Below are 22,002 nucleotides of genomic sequence, written 5' to 3'. Positions count from 1 at the left end.
TAAAAAATGCTTCTATGTCAATAAAGTAAAAGAAAATTGGGGAGACTTTACTAATTTGCACTCCTGTCATGGCACTTCACCCATAAAATCCTGTGGGGCTCGCTGACCTCTGTGCCAAATTCCTGATATGTACTCCCAACAGCTGAAGCTCCACAGGGGATAGATAAGTAAACAGACAGATGGATATGTCAATAAATAGATAAATAAATGGAGCAATCGAGCTACAGGTGGGCATTCGTGTGTGATTTAAGTCAGTGTTCCTAAACAATTCTGATCTACTAATAGCAACAATAAAAGTTCCAATGTTTATTCTGGAATAACAAGCTTCAACTTGCATTAAGCTCAAATAAATCAACTCTCATTCTCTTATGACAACATAAGAGATACTGGAACATTCAGTATCACCACAGTAGTTTTAGCTCATATTTGTCCCTGTTATGCAACTAGCTGGGCAAGCCAGTACATAAATTAATCTCAAGTAACAGCTCCGCTGGACAATTCTGTTTCATCAACAAAGCCCAATAAATCGCCATCTCACTCTGTCATCTATTTGTTGACCAACTAAATTGTTCAAATGAAAAGTCACTTGAGCGGCTCACAAGAGGAATGGCTTGCCCAGCTATTATTTTTCTACTTTGTGATAGTATTCAGCTTTTTGGTAAAATCTTAAATCTGCTCAGGAATTTGTATTTTAAGTCCTGTTTTATCCAGAGCAGGCTTTTTAAAGGCTGCATTCTAATTTCCATGCACCCCAACTGATTACTTCCTGTGGCTGCCAGTCCACAGCTAAGCCTCCTAATTCACTTTTCCATTTCTCATTTCCAGCCCCTGCTTTATTCTCAGCTTCTCTTCATCTTATACAGCCATGATTCCATTCACCTTCTCCTTCTCCAGCATCATGCCTTCTCCGATCCCTCCTCCACACTCCTCAGACTACCAACACTACTCCTCAGACTATCTTCTGTCTCACCACTACCCCACATTTGAGTCCCACTTGAAGAAGCCCATGACTTCGTTTGACTCTTGGTACTGTCTGTAATACCCATTAGAATCATAGAATCGTAGAAAGGTTACAGCACAGAAGGAGGCCGTTCGGCCCATCGAGTCCGTGCTGGCTCTACGCAAGAGCAATCCAGCTAGTCCCACTCCCCCACCCTATCCCGGTAGCCCTGCAAATTTTTTCCTTTCAAGTACTTATCCAGTTCCCTTTTGAAGGCTATGATTGAATCTGCCTGCACCACCCTCTCGGGCAGTGCATTCCAGATCCTAACCACTTGCTGTGTAAAGAAGATTTTCCTCATGTCATCTTTGGTTCTTTTGCCAATCACCTTAAATCGATGTCCTCTGGTTCTTGATCTTTCTGCCAATGAGAACAGTTTCTCTCTATCTACTCTGTCTCGACCCTTCATGATTTTGAATATCTCTATCAAATCTCCTCGCAACCGTCTCTATTCCAAGGAGAACAACCCAGCTTCTCCAGTCTATCCACGTAACTAAAGTCCCTCATCCCTGGAATCATTCCAGTAAATCCCCACTATCACGGAAGCCAGTCTTCGGCCAATTCGATTCACTCCACGTGATATCAAGAAACGGCTGAGTGCACTGGATACAGCAAAGGCTATGGGCCCCGACAACATCCCAGCTGTAGTGCTGAAGACTTGTGCTCCAGAACTAGCTGCGCCTCTAGCCAAGCTGTTCCAGTACAGCTACAACACTGGCATCCACCCGACAATGTGGAAAATTGCCCAGGTATGTCCTGTCCACAAAAAGCAGGACAAATCCAATCCGGCCAATTACCGCCCCATCAGTCTACTCTCAATCATCAGCAAAGTGATGGAAGGTGTCGTCGACAGTGCTATCAAGCGGCACTTACTCACCAATAACCTGCTCACCGATGCTCAGTTTGGGTTCCGCCAGGACCACTCAGCTCCAGACCTCATTACAGCCTTGGTCCAAACATGGACAAAAGAGCTGAATTCCAGAGGTGAGGTGAGAGTGACTGCCCTTGACATCAAGGCAGCATTTGACCGAGTGTGGCACCAAGGAGCCCTAGTAAAATTGAAGTCAATGGGAATCAGGGGGAAAACTCTCCAGTGGCTGGAGTCATACCTAGCACAAAGGAAGATGGTAGTGGTTGTTGGAGGCCCAATCATCTCAGCCCCAGGGCATTGCAGCAGGAGTTCCTCAGGGCAGTGACCTAGGCCCAACCATCTTCAGCTGCTTCATCAATGACCTTCCCTCCATCATAATGTCAGAAATGGGGATGTTCGCTGATGACTGCACAGTGTTCAGTTCCATTCGCAACCCCTCAGATAATGAAACAGTCCGAGCCCACATGCAGCAAGACCTGGACAACATCCAGGCTTGGGCTCATAAGTGGCAAGTAACATTCGCGCCAGATAAGTGCCAGGCAATGACCATCTCCAACAAGAGAGAGTCTAACCACCTCCCCTTGACATTTGACGGCATTACCATCGCCGAATCCCCCACCATCAACATCCTGGGGGTCACCATTGACCAGAAACTTAACTGGACCAGCCATATAAATACTGTGGCTACAAGAGCAGGTCAGAGGCTGTGTATTCTGCGGCGAGTGACTCACCTCCTGACTCCCCAAAGCCTTTCCACCATCTACAAGGCACAAGTCAGGAGTGTGATGGAATACTCTCCACTTGCCTGGATGAGTGCAGCTCCAACAACACTCAAGAAGCTCGACACCATCCAAGATAAAGCAGCCCGCTTGATTGGCACCCCATCCACCACCCTAAACATTCACTCCCTTCACCACCGGCGCACTGTGGCTGCAGTGTGCACCATCCACAGGATGCACTGCAGCAACTCGCCAAGGCTTCTTCGACAGCACCTCCCAAACCCGCGACCTCTACCACCTGGAAGGACAAGAGCAGCAGGTGCATGGGAACAACACCACCTGCACGTTCCCCTCCAAGTCACACACCATCCGGACTTGGAAATATATCGCCGTTCCTTCATTGTCGCTGGGTCAAAATCCTGGAACTCCCTTCCTAACAGCACTGTGGGAGAACCGTCACCACACGGACTGCAGCGGTTCAAGAAGGCGGCTCACCACCACCTTCTTGAGGGCAATTAGGGATGGGCAATAAATGCCGGCCTTGCCAGCGACGCCCACATCCCGTGAACGAATTAAAAAAAAACCCTCTCTAAGGCCTTCACATCTTTCCTAAAGTGTGGTGCCCAGAACTGGACACAATACTCCAGTTGTGGCCGAACCAGTGTTTTAAAAAGTTTCATCATGACTTACATACTTTTATACTCTATGCCTCTATTTATAAAGCCCAGGATCCCGTATGCTTTTTTAACCGCTTTCTCAACCTGCCCTGCCACCTTCAACGATTTGTGCACATATACCCCCAGAACTCTCTGTTCCTGTACCCCTTTTAGAGTTGTGCCCTCTAGTTTATATTGCCTCTCCTCGTTCTTCCTACCGAAATGTATCAATTTGCATTTTTCTGCGTTAAATTTCATCTGTCATGTATCCGCCCATGCCACCAGCCTGTCTATATCCTCTTGAAGTCTATCGCTATCCTCCTCACTGTTTACTACCCTTCCAAGTTTTGTGTCATCTGCAAATTTTGAAATTGTACCCTGTGCATCCAAGTCCAAGGCATTAATATATACCAAGAAAAGCAGTGGTCCCAGTACCGACCCCTGGGGAACACCACTGTACACCTCCCTCCAGTCCGAAAAACAACCGTTCGCCACTACTCTGTTTCCTGTCACTTAGCCAATTCTGTATCCATGTTGCTCCTGCCCCCTTTATTCCTGCAATCTTGATGATAAGCCTACCATGCAGCACTTTATCAAATGCTTTTTGAAAGTCCATATACACCACATCCACTGCATTGCCCTCATCTACCCTCTCTGTTACCTCATCAAGAAACTCTATCAGGTCGTTAAACACGGTTTGCCTTTAACAAATCCATACTGGCTTTCCCTAATCAATCCACACTCGTCCAAGTGACTGTTAATTCTGTCCCAGATTATCGTTTCTAAAAGTTTCCCCACCACTGAGGTTAAACTGACTGGCCTATAGTTGCTGGGTTTATCCTTACACCCTTTTTTGAACAAGGGTGTAGCAGTTGTAATTCTCCAGTCGTCTGGCACCACCCCCATATCTACGGATGTTTGGAAGATTATGGCCAGTACCTCTGCAATTTCCACCCTTACTTCCCTCAGCAACCTAGGATGCATCCCATCCAGACCGGGTGAGTTATCTACTTTAAGTACAGCTAGCCTTTCAAGTACCTCTTTATCAATTTTTAGCCGAATCCAGTATCTCAACTATATCTTCCTTTATTGAGACTCTGGCAGCATCTGTCTTTACCAACCAAGAAGATGCTGCCAGAGTAAAGACAGATGCAAAGTATTCATTTAATACCTCGGCCATCCCCTCTGCCTCCATGAGTAGATCTCCTTTATGGTCCCTAATCGGCCCCATCCCTCCTCTTGCTACCCGTTTACATGCCTGTAGACGACTTTTGGATTCCCTTTTATGTTGGCCGCCAGTCTTTCTCATACTCCCTCTTTGCCCCTCTTATTTCCTTTTTTCACTTCCCCGCTGAACTTTCTACATTCTGCCTGGTTCTCACTTGTGTTATCAACCTGACATCTGTCATACGCCCCTTTTTTCCGTTTCATCTTACTCACCATCTCTTTTGTCATCCAGGGAGCTCTGGCTTTAGTTGCACTACCTTTCTGCCTCGTGGGAATGTGCCTAGACTGTACCCGAACCATCTCCTCCTTAAAGGCTGTTCAATTTGACTGCCAATCTTTGATTCCAATTTACCCTGGCCAGGTCTGTTCTCATCCCATTGAAATTGGCCCTCCTTCAATTGAGTATTTTTTACTTTAGTGTGGTCCGTGTCCTTTTCCATAGCTATTCTAAACCTTATGATACCATGATCACTGCTTCCTAAACGCTCCCCCATTGACACTTGCTCCACTTGACCCGCCTCATTCCCTAGAATCAAGTCCAGCAATGCCTCCTCCCTCGTTGAGCTGGAAACGTACTGGTCAAGAAAGTTATCCTGAACACATTTCAAACATTCTTCCACCTCTTTGCTCTTTATATTATTACTATCTCAATCTATGTTAGGATAGTTGAAGTCCCCAGTTATCACTACTCTATAGCTTTTGCATCTCTCTGTAATTTCTCTGTGAATTTGTTCCTCTATATCCTTCTATATCCTCTAGTTGGTGGCCTATAGAATACACCCAGTAGTGTAATGGCACTGCTTTTATTTCTTAACTCTAACCAAATAGATTCTGTCCTTGACCCCTCCAGGACATCCTCTCCCTCCAGTAGTGCAATATTCTCCTTAATCAATAGTGCCACCCCAACTCCTTTCTTTCCTGAACACCTTTTGTCCAGGAATATTTAGTACCCAATCCTGCCCTTTTTTGAGCCAGGTCTCCCTTATCACGACGACATCGTATTCCCACGTGGCTATTTGTGCCTGCAGCTCACCAACCTTGTTTACCACGCTCCGTGCGTCTACACACATGCACTGCAAATCAGTCTTAGACTTTCTTGTACTTTCTCTTAGTCTGATCCCACCTAATACTGTACCATTACATGCTCTAGTGCTATCTTTCTCTCCCGATCCTTTGTGCCCCTTGTTTCTCCTTTCCAATGCTACATCCTAGTGCCCATCCCCCTGCCAAATTAGTTTTAAACCCCACAGCACTAGCGAACCTTCCTGCGAGGACACTGCGGCTCTGCCAGACCATCAATCCCACTGTTAGTCTTATCCTAATCTTGTCGCTCAGGAGCTTACCTCTCTAATCTCCTCCCCATTCCTCTTACCTCTCACTTCCCTCCTCCAGCCCCCCTGCTCCCACCAGCAGATCATCAGTCATTGCCCCAAACTGTATTGCTCACCAGAAAGCTCACTCCCTTATGAATAACGTTCTCACCATTCATGAACTCATGGTGGATGAATCTATTGGCATCTTGGCACTGATAGAAACCTGTCTTTTGGGTGTCAAGGTGGATGTATTTCAAATTGGTGGAACTGGTAGTAAATCCCAGGAATCCACAGCATAAGAGAGTGCAGGCAGAGAGGGACTGGGTGACCGCCAGACAGACAAGGAGGACCAGGCAGGTAGTGCTCAAGTCCCCTGAGGGCATCCCACTCTCTAACCTGTGGTCTGAATACTGATGAGGGAGAGGGTTCCTCTGGGAAGTGCAGCCACAGCCAAGACCATAGCACCATGGGTGGCTCAGCTGTACAAGTTGGGGGGGGGTTGGAGAAAGGTCAGGAGAGCAATAGTGATGTGGGATTCTACAGTTAGGGGAACAGAAAGGCGATTCGGCGGCCACAGACGTGATTCTAGGATGGTATGTTGCCTCCCTGGTGCCAGGGTCAAGGATGTCACTGCACGGCTGCAGAACATTCTGGAGGGGGAGCCAGAGGTCGTTGACCATATCGGTACCAATGACATAGCTGGAGAGTCCAAATTTGTTGGACTATAACTTGGTGTTGTAAAATTGTTTACAATAGCTGGAGAGAGATGAGGTCTTGCAGGCAGATTTGAAGGAGTTAGGAAAGAAATTAACAAGCAGGAACTCAAAGGTAGTAATCTTCGAATTACTCCCGGTGCCCTGTGCTAGTGAGCATAGAAATAGGAGGATAGAGCAGATGGATGCGTGGCTGGAGAGGTGGTTCAGGAGGGAGGGCTTTAGATTCCTGGGGCATGGGACCAGTTCTGGAGGAGGTGGGACCTGTACAGGTCGGACACGTTGCACGTCAATGGAGCTGGGACCAATGTCCTCGCGGGGAGGTTCGCTAGTACTGTGGGGGTGGGCGGGGGTGGTTAAACTAATTTGCGCAGGGGATGGGCACCAGGATGTAGCATTGGAAAGGAGAAACAAGGTGCACAAAGGATTGAGAGAGAAAGATAGCACTAGGATAAGAAATAGTATGGTATTAGGTGGGATCACACTAAGAGAGAGTACAGGAAAGTCTAAGTTTGGTTTACAGTGCACGTGTGCGAACGCACGAAGCATGTTAAACAAGGTTGGTGAGCTGCAGGCACAAATAGCCACATGGGAACATGATGTTGTGGCGATAATGGAGTCCTGGCTCAAAAAAGGGCAGGATTGGGTACTAAATATTCCTGGATACAAGGTGTTCAGGAAAGATAGGGAGGGAGGGAAAGAAAGGAGTTGGGGTGGCAGTATTGATTAAGGAGAATATTGCAGTGCTGGAGAGAAAGGATGTCCTGAGCAACAACAGCCTTCCACTAGCTCTTCTGAAGCCACCGGGGGAAACCTCGTAGTAGTAGTTTAGTCAGAAAACCTTCTTTTAAGAAAAGCACTACAGGTTGATCACTTGGGTGAGAAAGAAATCATTGCAATATTGTGTTTGGAATTAAAATGTTCCCCTTTATCTCATTTGGGAATTTGGTCTATAGTTTCTTTTCATTGAACTTTCTTAGTCTGCACTGTTAGAATGTCATTGATATAGAGGTTGTCTGAAAGGTTTCAATGTTTCTTAATGCAGAATCAAGAGAGTGGTGAAAGGGAACAAGAACTGTTAAAGCAGAGGGGCTTTTTGATGCTTTTCAGGTAAGGGGATTGAGCAGGTCACCGAAATCGCTGCTCTATCAACTGCTCCTTGGCCTCTCCAGGTTCAATGTGTTCCTTCTTGTAGTTCTCCTCGTCTTCGTCCAATTCTTCCTTGTCTGATGATGCCTCCTCTTGTTGCTGTGCCTCCTCCAACTCCAATCCTCTTTGCATTGCCGGGTTGTGCAGAATGCAGCAAACTACAATGATGCGGCCCATTTTGCCTAGACGATATTGTCGGGAGCCCCCAGAGTGATTAAGACACCTGAACCTTTGCTTCAAAATGCCAATGGTATGCTGTATGATTTTGCTGGTGGTCCCATGGCTCTGATTGTACCTGTGTTGTTCAGGCATGGTGGAGTTGGGGAGGGGTGTCATCAGCCACATATGTAGGGAGTATCCCATGACCCGTAGCAGACATATTCTGACATTCCTGGCTCGGTGAACAATTTGGGGGAATGGATGAGTGTCGAAGGATGAAGGCGTTTAGGCAGCTGCCAGCAAAACTGGCACATCTCTTGCATTATCCTTCCACGGTGATCACATAGCAGTTGTACATTGATGGAGTGCAAGCCCTTCCTATTGACAAAAGCTACTGGGTTGTCTTCTAGTGCCTTGATAGCTATATGAGTGCAGTCTATTATCGCCTGGACATTAGGGAAGTCAGCCAGTGTTGCAAATCCCAGAGTGCTCTCATTCTGGCTATTGGCGTCCATTGGGAAGGTAATATACTGGTTTCCTCTGGCAAACAGGGCACTGGTGACCTGTTTGATGTAGCTGGGAACTGGAGACTGGGAGATGCAGGTGGTGTCCCCTGTAGCAGCTTGGAAGAAGCCAATGTGAAAAAAGTACAGGTAGTGACTTTGACGACCATTGGCAAAGGATGCCCCCCGGTCCAGCAGGTTCTACTTCAAAAGGCTGCATATCTCAGCAACAGCCTGCCTGGTGAAGTGCCACCTCCACATGCAGTAATCCTCAGAGATAACCAAGAAACTGAATCGTCCTATAGACCTTGTACGGCCAGCTCCTCTCACCTGCTGTCTTCTAACAAGCCCACCTTCTGGTTGTTGAGGCTTCTACTGTTGCTGCTGCTACTCCTCTTCCTCCAACTATTCGTTCATCCAATGGAGTGAAACAAATATAGCACCTCATGATAAGTAGTGAATGCTTAATCAGAGTAAGTAAGGGAAAACAAATCAGAAAAAAGTAAGCTCCAAATTTAGAACTACCTTGGAAATCCACCACTGGAGGTCCAAAGAGACTGAGGAGTCTGTGTACATAGATCATTCAAATGTCATGGATAGGTACAGAAAATAATCAAAAAGGCTAATGGAATTTAGGCCTTTATATCTAGAGGACTAGAATACAAGGGGGTAGAAGTTATGCTACAGTTATACAAAACCCTGGTTAGGCCACACCTGGAGAACTGTGTTCAGTTCTGGGCATCGCACCTTAGGAAGGATATATTAGCCTTGGAGGAAGTGCAGCATTGATTTAATAGAATGATACCTGGACCCCAATGGTTAAATTACAAGGAGTGATTACACAATGTAGGGTTGTATTCCCTGGAATTTAGAAGATTAAGGGGTGATTTGATCGAAGTTTTCAAGCCATTAAGGGGAACCGATTGGGGTAGATAGAGAGAAACTATTTCTGCTGGTTGGAGAGTCTAGGACTAGGGGACATGGCCTAAAAATGAGAGCCAGGACTTTCAGGAGTGAAGTTAGAAAACACTTCTACACGCAAAGGGTGGTAGAAGTTTGGAACTCTCTTCTGCAAATGGCAGTTGATGCCAGCTCAATTGTTAATTTTAAATCTGAGATTGGTTAACAAAAATCTATCAAAGGTATTAAGGGATATGGGGCTACGGCAGGTATATGGAGTTAGGTTACAGATCAGCCATGATCTCATTGAATGGTGGAACAGGCTCGAGGGGCTAAATGGCCTACTCCTGTTCCTATGTTCCTACTCATAATAGCACATAGATCTTAATGATGTGAGTGCCTGCAGGTGAATGGCCCTTTAAATACTGCTTCCTGTAGTGTCAGTCAGTTTGTTGAAGCCAATCCCACAAGGTTTTACTCAGCGGGTCAGTGGGCAGGACTTCTAACCCACCCAGTTAAAATTGTGTTGGGACCGATTAATATTCCAGTTCCCCAATTTGCATTTAATAATGAGGCACTGCCTGTTTGCCACCCAAATCAACTCCCAAGTTAAAATGACAATCTGCTGGTTTTCCAGCAGAAATAGGGCGGTAAGTTGATTTTTGTTGTTTTAAGCTGTTATCTGCCGGGTGGGTTGAGTTAAAATCGGAACCACTGAGTTTAACTATAGAACTGCTGTTCTGGTTCAAAAGAGCTAACTCAGCGGGGACCAAGGATCAAACCTGGGACCCTTCAGATCTTTATAGTTCAGTACAACCATGCAGTGCCAGAGGATGTACTTTTACCTGATTTTTGTTGTGAACATTTAGGCATATTTTGTAATTGAATAAGGGACTTGGCTTCACATTTGTGCTTTAATGGGATTATTTTTCTTTATTCTAGCATAAAATTCAGTGCAATGTTTATTATAACTATACAATCAACCTGTGAATTTATCCACTTTCTTGTATTCTCTACATTTTATGATTTCGCTACTATAGTCCAATGAATGTGGTAGGCAAGCATTCGCTAGTAATAGTTAACACAAATTTCTCAGCACACTTGTGACATCTCTATCACCAATTCATAGCAATTGATAAATTGTAATTGCTTCAGAAGTTTCCCATATTTTAATAACAATGACTAATAACTACAAATAAAAACAATACTAATTTCCAATGAAATTTAGAAATAGAATTACAAAGAAGTTACAACACTGAAACAGATCATTTGGCCCAGCTAGTCTGTGCTGACGTCTTGAATGTTGTGGAGATGCCGGTGATGGACTGGGGTTGACAATTGTAAACAATTTTACAACACCAAGTTATAGTCCAGCAATTTTATTTTAAATTCACAAGCTTTCGGATGCTTCCTCCTTCCTCAGGTGAACGAAATGGAATCCTCGAAATGAAATCGCATTTATAATTCACAGAACAATGCTTGGTGATTACAGACAGTTTTTTCAACTGCCCGTTGCCAAGGCAATCAGTGTGCAGACAGACAGGTGTTACCTGCAAGGTCTCAGAATATACAAATCACCAAAAAAAAATAACAAACAAAAAAAACAGAGATAGAGAGGTAGAAACATAGAAAAGACAGTCAATGACCCGTTATATTAAAAACAGATAACACTTGTTCGCTGGTGGGGTAACGTGTAGCGTGACATGAACCCAAGATCCCGGTTGAGGCCGTCCTCATGGGTGCGGAACTTGGCTATCAATTTCTGCTCGACGATTTTGCGTTGTCGTGTGTCTCGAAGGCCGCCTTGGAGTACGCTTACCCGAAGGTCGGTGGATGAATGTCCATGACTGCTGAAGTGTTCCCCGACTGGGAGGGAACCCTCCTGTTTGGCGATTGTTGCGCGGTGTCCGTTCATCCGTTGTCGCAGCGTCTGCATGGTCTCGCCAATGTACCATGCTCTGGGGCATCCTTTCCTGCAACGTATGAGGTAGACAACGTTGGCCGAGTCACAGGAGTATGAACCATGCACCTGGTGGGTGGTGTCCTCTCGTGTGATGGTGGAATCTGTGTCGATGATCTGGCATGTCTTGCAGAGGTTACCGTGGCAGGGTTGTGTGGTGTCGTGGACGCTGTTCTCTTGAAAGCTAGGTAATTTGCTGCGAACGATGGTCTGTTTGAGGTTGGGTGGCTGTTTAAAGGCGAGTAGTGGAGGTGTGGGGATGGCCATAGCGAGGTGTTCGTCGTCATTGATGACATGTTGAAGGCTGCGGAGAACATGGCGTAGTTTCTCCGCTCCGGGGAAGTACTGGACGACAAAGGGTACTCTGTTGGTTGCGTCCCGTGTTAGTCTCCTGAGGAGGTCTATGCGATTTTTTGCTGTGGCCCGTCGGAACTGTCGATCGATGAGTCGAGCGTCATATCCCGTTCCCTAGTAAGAACGGGATATGACGCTCGACTCATCGATCGACAGTTCCGACGGGCCACAGCAAAAAATCGCATAGACCTCCTCAGGAGACTAACACGGGACGCAACCAACAGAGTACCCTTTGTCGTCCAGTACTACCCTGGAGCGGAGAAACTACGCCATGTTCTCCGCAGCCTTCAACATGTCATCAATGACGACGAACACCTCGCTATGGCCATCCCCACACCTCCACTACTCGCCTTTAAACAGCCACCCAACCTCAAACAGACCACCGTTCGCAGCAAATAACCTAGCTTTCAAGAGAACAGCGTCCACGACACCACACAACCCTGCCACGGTAACCTCTGCAAGACATGCCAGATCATCGACACAGATACCACCATCACACGAGAGGACACCACCCACCAGGTGCATGGTTCATACTCCTGTGACTCGGCCAACGTTGTCTACCTCATACGTTGCAGGAAAGGATGCCCCAGAGCATGGTACATTGGCGAGACCATGCAGACGCTGCGACAACGGATGAACGGACACCGCGCAACAATCGCCAAACAGGAGGGTTCCCTCCCAGTCGGGGAACACTTCAGCAGTCATGGACATTCATCCACCGACCTTCGGGTAAGCGTACTCCAAGGCGGCCTTCGAGACACACGACAACGCAAAATCGTCGAGCAGAAATTGATAGCCAAGTTCCGCACCCATGAGGACGGCCTCAACCGGGATCTTGGGTTCATGTCACGCTACACGTTACCCCACCAGCGAACAAGTGTTATCTGTTTTTAATATAACAGGTCAGTTGCTGTCTTTTCTATGTTTCTACCTCTCTATCTCTGTTTTTTTTGTTTGTTATTTTTTTTTGGTGATTTGTATATTCTGAGACCTTGCAGGTAACACCTGTTTGTCTGCACACTGATTGCCTTGGCAACGGGCAGTTGAAAAAACTGTCTGTAATCACCAAGCATTGTTCTGTGAATTATAAATGCGATTTCATTTCGAGGATTTCATTTCGTTCACCTGAGGAAGGAGGAAGCCTCCGAAAGCTTGTGAATTTAAAATAAAATTGCTGGACTATAACTTGGTCTTGAATGTTAACATAGTTTCTGCCTCAACCACTAACCTTGGAAGTGAATTCCACAGCGTCACAACTCTGAGTAAAGAAGTTCTCCTGCCCTCTGTTCTAAATCTCTTGCATTTAATCTAGGACTTCTCATTATTGACCCCTCAACTACTGGAAACATGCTACATTCACCACAAGACTGCTCCACTCTCCTCCACATGCTCTATTCCCACTAGACCGCTGCACTTCTCACTAGAGAGCCCCACTCCCTCAACTGATCCACTCCGTAATACTGTTCCACTCCCCGCAAAATGCTCTACTCCAGACTAGACTGCTCCATTCCCCTCCACACGCTCCATGCCTCACTACACTGCTCTAGTATTATTCTCTATAAAAGAAGTCTTATGAATTTCGATATGCTGGTGGTATTTTATATTATTCCTAACACATTAAAGGGATGGTTCAGGTAGCATGCAACAATATACTATTTGAATTAGGTAATATTTCCTACATTGTGGCTGATGAACATATTTGGCAACAATTCATCAACCTTGTATTCCGATAGCAATTCAGGTCATCCCTCTTTCATTTATCAGTCCTCACCTGCCAATAAAGCTTGACGTGTTTGCTGATGTTCTGTTCCTTTGCTCCATGCAGCCAATAAATGTAGTCAGCAATCATAGCACTTCTAATGGTAAAATAGAATACACAAATAAAATAATGCTATACATGGTGCTCAAATCTGCAGTACTACAGACTCCCTACTGCTGTCCTTGAGAAGTGTGTTTTGTGAAGAGTGTTTAACCTTGGCCTGCTAAATACAGATTTATACTGAACTGACAGCAGGCCAAAGGTGAGCATTTCTCTGTCAATAAGGCAGGCAGACATAAACAATTGTGAACATACCACAAATTATGTAATTTTCAGACAATCAAAATAACGATTAGTCAATAAGATTGCTTTAATACTGGGTCACCTGTTAATGCCAAACAGAGTTATTACACATACTATGCTGAAAAGGAATACCAGCTGGAGCCACTGTGAGCAAATAAAATGCAGTCAGCATTGATTTAAGATATGTTTAGCTGCTCTCTTGAGCTGATTTTTGTAAGGATCATGGGGTGGAAAATTTTGGCCAGGCGGAGGAGCAGGATACATACATGAGCCTGAATGGTGAGGCCTGAGGCACTCCTGATATTGTGCCTTGGGCCTTATTTCAATGGAGCCAGATTGGCGTGAGCGTGAGCAGGCAGCTGGCGAAGAGTAAACCAAGATTGGGCTGCTGCTAGCATCGCAGCGGCCCTCAGGTAAGTGAGGGGTGGGGGTCGAGAGATAAGAGGCCGGGGGAGTGGATCAGAGGCCAGGAGATAGGATGCCGGGGAATGGAATCGGAGGCCGAAGAGGGGGGACATTGGTGGGTGGGGGGGTGGGGGGAGAAATAGGATTTGTGGCAGCGTTCCTTAAATGTGGGAGTTCCTTCCGGCTCCACGTTCATCTTTTTTGGTAGCAGGTCTGGTTTACCTCAGTGCTGCTGGCGCTGTCATCTGCGCCTCAGAGCAAACCAATCTTGCAGCAGGAGCCTCAGCCGTTAGGATCCTTATTTGCATATGCAAAGGGCCTAACACATGTTTGAGGCGTCGGCTCAGGAACACCTATTTTTTTTCCTTCACCAATATGGCAGGCGCATACTTCTGGACAGAAATATGCGGGTGCTTCCTGCCTGCCACATTGGGGGTATAGTAGGTTGGTTAGTGCCCGAAAAATGGGCACTGCACGGCCAAATATATCTGTCCATGTATTTAAAGTGGTGGTGTTCCAACCAACATGACAACAGAATTTCTTATTCTGTTCTGTATCCCTGTACCATCTTTTTCTAGCACAAACACACATCCTTCTTTGATGAATCATGATTTGTTACAATTCTCTTTTGAATGCAATATTGTTTGCACTTGGCGCTATTATATTCTACAAGTTGGTGACTGAGCGAGAAGTTGTTTTTGGCTTCTTCAGATTATTAGCATCTTCTGGCCCAATGCTTCGCGCACACAGTCTTACTCTACATCTACGATATAAGTTCTTTCCTTTATTTAAAAAATGTATTTTTAGTATTTTACAGTGCTTTCACATTGCAAATTTAATGATGGTGCAAATGGTTTCAGCTTTGCACCAACATTAAGCATACATGGACCCTGCCTTGGCAGCAGTTCGGGAGTTTATCTTGGGGTATTCCCAGGCTACCATGGGAATTTTGCCAAGGATGCGATCCGATAGCAGGCATGGCTTCTGGTTTGGACCTCCTGAAGGTCCCAAAATTAAGGAGATGTAAGGTAATCAATCTCAGAGGGACTGATTAACTTAAGATGGCTGCCAAGATCTGCCCTGTGTGAACTGTGCACTGTGAAGTCTTCGGCCCAACAAGGGCCTCAAGCTGCCACCTCAGAGCAGCAGGGCGCCACTCCAATTTTCCAGAATGTGATTTGGGACGAGCACCTCTGTTGCATCTCTACAGGCATAGGCCGCCAGCCCTGAACATTAAAATGACCCTATCTTCAGGATTTGGAATGGAATTAACGGCCTTTCCAACTTGTGGATGGAGATCCTTCTGGAAGTGGAGCAGGAATGCAGCAATTTTGAACCCATGGAGTGTGAACAGGATATGAAATTCCGTAGTGATTCCGAAGTCAACCGAAGCAAGACTTCATCTTCTAGTTGGGCCCTGGCACTGGATTTAGATTGCACTTACACTGTAAATGCAGCGTGTGGTTGTAGTGTAAATGTCCATCTTTTGTCTTTTTCTCCAATGGGGCTAGATTTGTTTCCATTGCTTCTCTTAATAGTTCAATAATATAAAATTAGAATCATCTTTGTTGCCCTTTTTTGGATAGCTTCTTTTACCTACATTTTTTTTGTAAGTATGGTGACCACACTAATGCTTTAAAATGCCAGTATGATTTCTATTTCATGGATCTACTTGGCTACATTTTGCCTTTCTTTGCAACTGCTGTTGTACACTGTGGTGACACCATCAATATTTTTTGTGCCAAAATCATTCCTAAAAGCTAGTGAACACGTACAAAAATGAATCAATAAGGCTAACGGAATGTTAGCCTTTATCTCAAGGGGGCTGGAATACAAAGGGGAGGAAGTTATGCTTTGGACCGAGCCCATCTGGAGTAGTGCGTTCAGTTCTGGGCACCACATCTCAGGAATGATATTTTGGCCTTGGAGGAGGTGCAGCGCAGATTCACCAGAATGATACCCAGGTTAAAAGGGTTAAATTATGAGGACATGTTGCATAAACTTGGCTAGTATTACCGTGAGAATAGAAGATTGAGGGGTGATCCAATCAAGGTGATAAAAGGATTCGGTAGGATAAAGAGAAACTCTTTCCTCTGATGGGGGAATTCAGAACAAGGGGGCATTATCTTAAAATTAGAGCCATGCCATTCAAGAGTGAAACCAGGAAGCACTTCTTCACACAAAGGGTAGTAGAAATCTAGAATTCTCTCCCCCAAAAGGCTGAGGATGCTGGGTCAATTGAAATTTTTGAGACTGAGATCGATACATTTTTGTTAGGTAAGGCTATCAAGGAATATGGAGCAAAGGCGGACAAATGGGATTGAGGCACAGATCAGTCATGATCTAATTGAATGGCGGAACAGGTTCTAGGGGCTGAATGGCCAACTCCTGTACCCAGTTAAGTCTCCTTAGCTCTGACAGAAACATTCAAAATATTTGAAATAGTTTTTTATGCGAAAGCCTGATTTTGGATGATTTGTATAAATAATAAAACTATCCAATATTCCTCAGCATCTATCCACAGGCATATAGGTTGTTAACTAGGTTTGTTATGATCAAACCAAGATTTTTTTTCTTTCTAGCAATAGTCATCATTTTTGAAGTTTGAATGATTCTACATTCCCTGGATAAAGCATGAAATGTAACTGGGAAAATAGAAGGGGATGTCTTTTTGAGTGCTTTTCAGAATGGAACTCCATGTTCCTCCACCTTTGTGCATTCTTCAGGATTTTAAGACCCATGCTATATCTGACAACCCTGCCACGGTAACCTCTGCAAGACATGCCAGATCATCGACACAGATACCACCATCACACGAGAGGACACCACCCACCAGGTGCACGGTTCATACTCCTGTGACTCGGCCAACGTTGTCTACCTCATACGTTGCAGGAAAGGATGCCCCAGAGCATGGTACATTGGCGAGACCATGCAGACGCTGCGACAACGGATGAACGGACACCGCGCAACAATCGCCAAACAGGAGGGTTCTCTCCCTGTCGGGGAACACTTCAGCAGTTATGGACATTCAGCCACCGACCTTCGGGTAAGCATACTCCAAGGCGGCCTTCGAGACACACGACAACGCAAAATCGTCGAGCAGAAATTGATAGCCAAGTTCCGCACCCATGAGGACGGCCTCAACCGGGATCTTGGGTTCATGTCACACTACACGTAACCCCACCAGCGAACAAATGTTATCTGTTTTTAATATAACGGGTCATTGACTGTCTTCCTTATCTCTCTCTCTCTTTTTTTTTGGGGGGTTTGTATATTCGGTGGCCTTTTTAGGTGACACCTTTCTGTCTGCTCACTGTGATTGCCTTGGCAACGGGCAGTAATCACCAGGCATTGTTATGTGATCTTAAAATGCGAAGGATTCGAAAATCTCATTTCCACACCGCCTGAGGAAGGGGAAAGCCCCCGAAAGCTTGTGGGATTAAAAATAAAATTGTTGGACTATAACTTGGTGTTGTAAAATTGTTTACAAATATCTGACAAAGTCACTTCTTTCGGATTACCTTTCTTCTCTTTTATCTTTTCCAACCTTGGTGGTGTCGTTTACTGTGGTCCTTGGCCTTTCAACTTTGTCTCTCAGTAATGAAAAAAAATTCATAAGATCTCCCCTTGTTTGCGTTCAGTCCTTACAATCAGAGGAAACATCTTGGCATGCACTCCCTGTCACTTTATTGTTGGGATCAATTATAAACTTGTTTCTTCTTTCACTTGTTACTAATATACAGAGTTAGGCCCTGCAAAGTATATTTTATTATTCCACCGGGATAGTATGTTAGTGCCATTTAACATTAGAGATTTAAAATTTTCTGATCTACTAAAGCTTCAGGTGCTTTAATAGACCCTGGGTTGCCGTCCAGGATAGTCCTATCAGGGTCTCTAGGATCATTGTGGCATGCTGCAAGCTCCAAAATTTCGCCATCCAGAAAGGACGACTTCTTACAAACCAGGAAGACGACAAAGAGGGTGACCAAAGATGAAGCCCAGCAGGTTGATGTGGCCTTGCTGTAAAAAGGTCTGTTCTTGAAAGAAATTCCATTTATATAGCAATACTGATGTCACATTGAGCCTCATTGTATTGGTGCTGTTTGGAGGTTCTTGGTTTCTGTGGCGGGATCAGAAGTCACTGCTATAGAGCTTAGCCCTCATCACTGAACTGCCTTGGACATGTGAAGAGCAGTAGATTTCTTGACTATTACAAAATGATGGAATTGTGATAGCTCCCTGCATAGCAGGCGTTTACCTGCATGATGATGTGGTTGGTATTGCACAACAGCTGCAATTAAGGGAATTAAACCATTTCCTGTTGACATAGTTGAAAGCATTCTGGAAAGGGGCACATATGGTAGCGTGTGCACTGTCGATGGCCCCGTGCATCTGGAAAAATCCACCTAAACTTGTGACCTTTCCTGTTGATGTGCCAGGTCCATCAGAAAAGAGATAAATTAAAAATCCATAACCTGCTTCTTGTAGCTGTGTGCAGCCAAATAGCTAATATGACACTTAGCCCCAATAAGTGCCAGTATGACACATCTGCGAGACTACCTGAAAGGATCCTGTGGAGTAGCAGTTGAGTGCTCCTATGATTCTCACTGCCACTGGCAGTATTGCTCAGGTTAATGTGGGCTCCAGGTTTGGAACGAGCAGCTGCCACAACTGTCTTACGGCCTCCCATGAGAAGCACAGCCTTAACAACTTCAGATAGGAGTAGTTACACCGGGTACAGTGGGTATCTGCAAGATAGTACTAACTGGTGCCTATGGTGCCTGACCAGATCTTTCTCATGATCCGCCACTTCGTCCTCCCCATAATGTCACAGGAAAAGGACATTGTTAGAGTGGTGCAATGGCGGATGGTTCTAAAATTAAATGTAGTATTCCAGCTCTTCTCTACTTTCAGGCCAACAAAGCTGCAGGTCAAATAACTTGAAAAGAAATGCCTCTCAGGAATCACAACTGTACCAAAATGTGCACTTGTAGTACTTCCAGTTTCCTACTACCTCTAGCAACCAGAAATGCCATGTTTGTACTACCATTGCTCTTTGGAGGTGGAGCTCAGGCAGTGGGGAGCAAAATAAGAGTGTTGCACACTCTTTAAACTAGTATTTACATGCAATGAGTACGGTTTTTGCCACAGCTATCAGCACCCATATTGGAGGTGGAGTAAATGCTAATAGGCTTTGTGACTGGAGCAGAATCAGCCATATTTTCCTGCCCAAATACAGCAGGAAACTAGAGGAATATCTATCCTTATGTATTTTAATATCTCGGTACGGGAGTCTGACAAGTCGCTTTAAATGCTAGGTACAAATAGCCGCTTCCTCAAGCTGTAGAGAATGGTATAAAAAAGGTCACTTCAAAGACAGTGGGGGAGACTTTTGTGCTGGCCGTCGAACGGGCATGATATTGGGTGTGTGCCCGCAGCGCTTGCCCAACGTGGCAGTTGGGAACTTTTAGGTTTGGGCCTCTATGCCTTCTTGGTGAACTGTATGCGCCTAATGGATGCCCCACTGCAGCTCTCCATTCTGGTGAGGATGAAAATCGGCCGACTACTGCACACAGCCAGCTGGCAGGTAAGGCCTGTTGCAGGGAAGAGGGGGGAGTGCTCCTGCTCTTCCTGGCCCCTCAAAAATCTTCTTTTTAAAAAATAACCTCCTTTTGGGAGAGGCCTCCAACAGTTATTGCTGCTCCAACTGCTTTTATTTTGTACATTTCTTAGTTTGATTGGTCCATCTGTAGTCGTGCTGTATTAGTGGTGCCCTCCTCTTGAGAGATACACTTCTAGTGCTGTCTTTGTCACAGTAATGCTGACAAAGACTTGGGTCAGATCTGTGGGAGGGGCAGACTGTGATTCTTTGTAGTTCATTTAATAGACCGTTTTAAAGCCAAAAACTACCAATTGTGGGTTTATAATTGGCAGCCTTCTCCCAATTCACCAGTCAGTTTGAAGCCATCAGATATATGGTGTTATAGACTTTGTGGTTGTGAACTGCCATATAAGATCAAAGGGACCATGTTTGAAGGGTCAGTTTCATGTTGACTGTCAGCGCAGAAAATGCACCTTTGTTGTTTTTGATATTCCAAGAATAGTAAATTCTGTAATTACTGTAAATCTACTGTTTGCATTTGACACATAAATTCGATTAAGTTTGTAGTCTAAGCCATGGTTTGATACAGTATTTATTCTCGCACCTTCCAAAGTTGAGGAAAGCAAATGGTAGCTGATGATAAATCCAGTAAACTGAAACACAATAACAAAGGTTTTTTGTTTGACCTCTGAGCTCACTAAATTTATTTAGATATTGGACAAGTAAAGCACCTTCTGGATCGTAGGGAGCATAAAAGGGTGGTCTGTGACACTAAGGGCAGGATTTTCCTTTCCCGCTCCAATCCCACCATGACCCTGGCCCAGTCCCTCAGTTGTGTGTTATGTATTCATGGTGAGATCCCAGCAAGATTCCTGTCAGCAACCTTGCGTCCGCTAGAAATGTTTGTGATTTCTTAAAACATTGAATAAATTCCCATTTAGTACAATTAAAGTTGTATTGGTAGATGTTTAATTGCAGTTTTTGAATCTGTAAAAAACCTGAAGGTTAATTCTAAACCTCCAGTAGAGTCAACTAGAAAATGATGAGCAGAAATGCCAAGTCTAAAATGTAAACAATTTTACAACACCAAGTTATAGTCCAGCAATTTTATTTTAAATTCACAAGCTTTCAGAGGCTTCCTCCTTCCTCAGGTGAACGAAATGAAATCCTCGAAATGAAATCGCATTTATAATTCACAGAACAATGCTTGGTGATTACAGACAGTTTTTTCAACTGCCCGTTGCCAAGGCAATCAGTGTGCAGACAGACAGGTGTTACCTGCAAGGTCTCAGAATATACAAATCACCAAAAAAAAAACAACAAACAAAAAAAAACCAGAGATAGAGAGGTAGAAACATAGAAAAGACAGCAACTGACCCGTTATATTAAAAACAGATAACATTTGTTCGCTGGTGGGGTAACGTGTAGCGTGACATGAACCCAAGATCCCGGTTAAGGCCGTCCTCATGGGTGCGGAACTTGGCTATCAATTTCTGCTCGACGATTTTGCGTTGTCGTGTGTCTCGAAGGCCGCCTTGGAGTACGCTTACCCGAAGGTCGGTGGATGAATGTCCATGACAGCTGAAGTGTTCCCCGACTGGGAGGGAACCCTCCTGTTTGGCGATTGTTGCGCGGTGTCCGTTCATCCGTTGTCACAGCGTCTGCATGGTCTCGCCAATGACCATGCTCTGGGGCATCCTTTCCTGCAACGTATGAGGTAGACAACGTTGGCCGAGTCACAGGAGTATGAACCATGCACCTGGTGGATGGTGTCCTCTCGTGTGATGGTGGAATCTGTGTCGATGATCTGGCATGTCTTGCAGAGGTTACCGTGGCAGGGTTGTGTGGTGTCGTGGACGCTGTTCTCTTGAAAGCTAGGTAGTTTGCTGCGAACGATGGTCTGTTTGAGGTTGGGTGGCTGTTTAAAGGCGAGTAGTGGAGGTGTGGGGATGGCCATAGCGAGGTGTTCGTCGTCATTGATGACATGTTGAAGGCTGCGGAGAACATGGCGTAGTTTCTCCGCTCCGGGGAAGTACTGGACGACAAAGGGTACTCTGTTGGTTGCGTCCCGTGTTAGTCTCCTGAGGAGGTCTATGCGATTTTTTGCTGTGGCCCGTCGGAACTGTCGATCGATGAGTCGAGCGTCATATCCCGTTCTTACTAGGGCGTCTTTCAGCGTCTGTAGGTGTCCATCGCGTTCCTCCTCGTCTGAGCAGACCCTGTGTATTCGCAGGGCCTGTCCATAGGGGATGGCCTCTTTGACGTGGTTAGGGTGGAAGCTGGAAAAGTGGAGCATCGTGAGGTTGTCTGTGGGCTTGCGGTAGAGTGAGGTGCTGAGGTGCCCGTCTTTGATGGAGATTCGTGTGTCCAAGAAAGAAACTGATTCTGAGGAGTAGTCCATGGTGAGCT

The 22,002-nt window shown here is 45.4% G+C and overlaps 1 protein-coding gene across 1 annotated transcript in view; it reads right to left on the bottom strand.

The window, feature by feature from the left end:
• Positions 1 to 22,002, bottom strand: part of LOC137331122 (spermatogenesis-associated protein 16-like) — a 106,379-nt gene that overhangs the window by 68,810 nt on the left and 15,567 nt on the right. Inside the window, exon 5 of the mRNA XM_067994728.1 lies at positions 13,296 to 13,380. Within this exon, the coding sequence (XP_067850829.1) occupies positions 13,296 to 13,380 (85 nt within the window). The remainder of the gene's footprint in view (positions 1 to 13,295; positions 13,381 to 22,002) is intronic.

Source organism: Heptranchias perlo, chromosome 13 (assembly GCF_035084215.1).
Source record: "Heptranchias perlo isolate sHepPer1 chromosome 13, sHepPer1.hap1, whole genome shotgun sequence".
Classification (NCBI taxonomy): Eukaryota; Metazoa; Chordata; class Chondrichthyes; order Hexanchiformes; family Hexanchidae; genus Heptranchias; species Heptranchias perlo.
The sequence above is the reverse complement of the archived record's forward strand: the minus strand, read 5'-3'. Positions and strand labels throughout refer to the sequence as shown.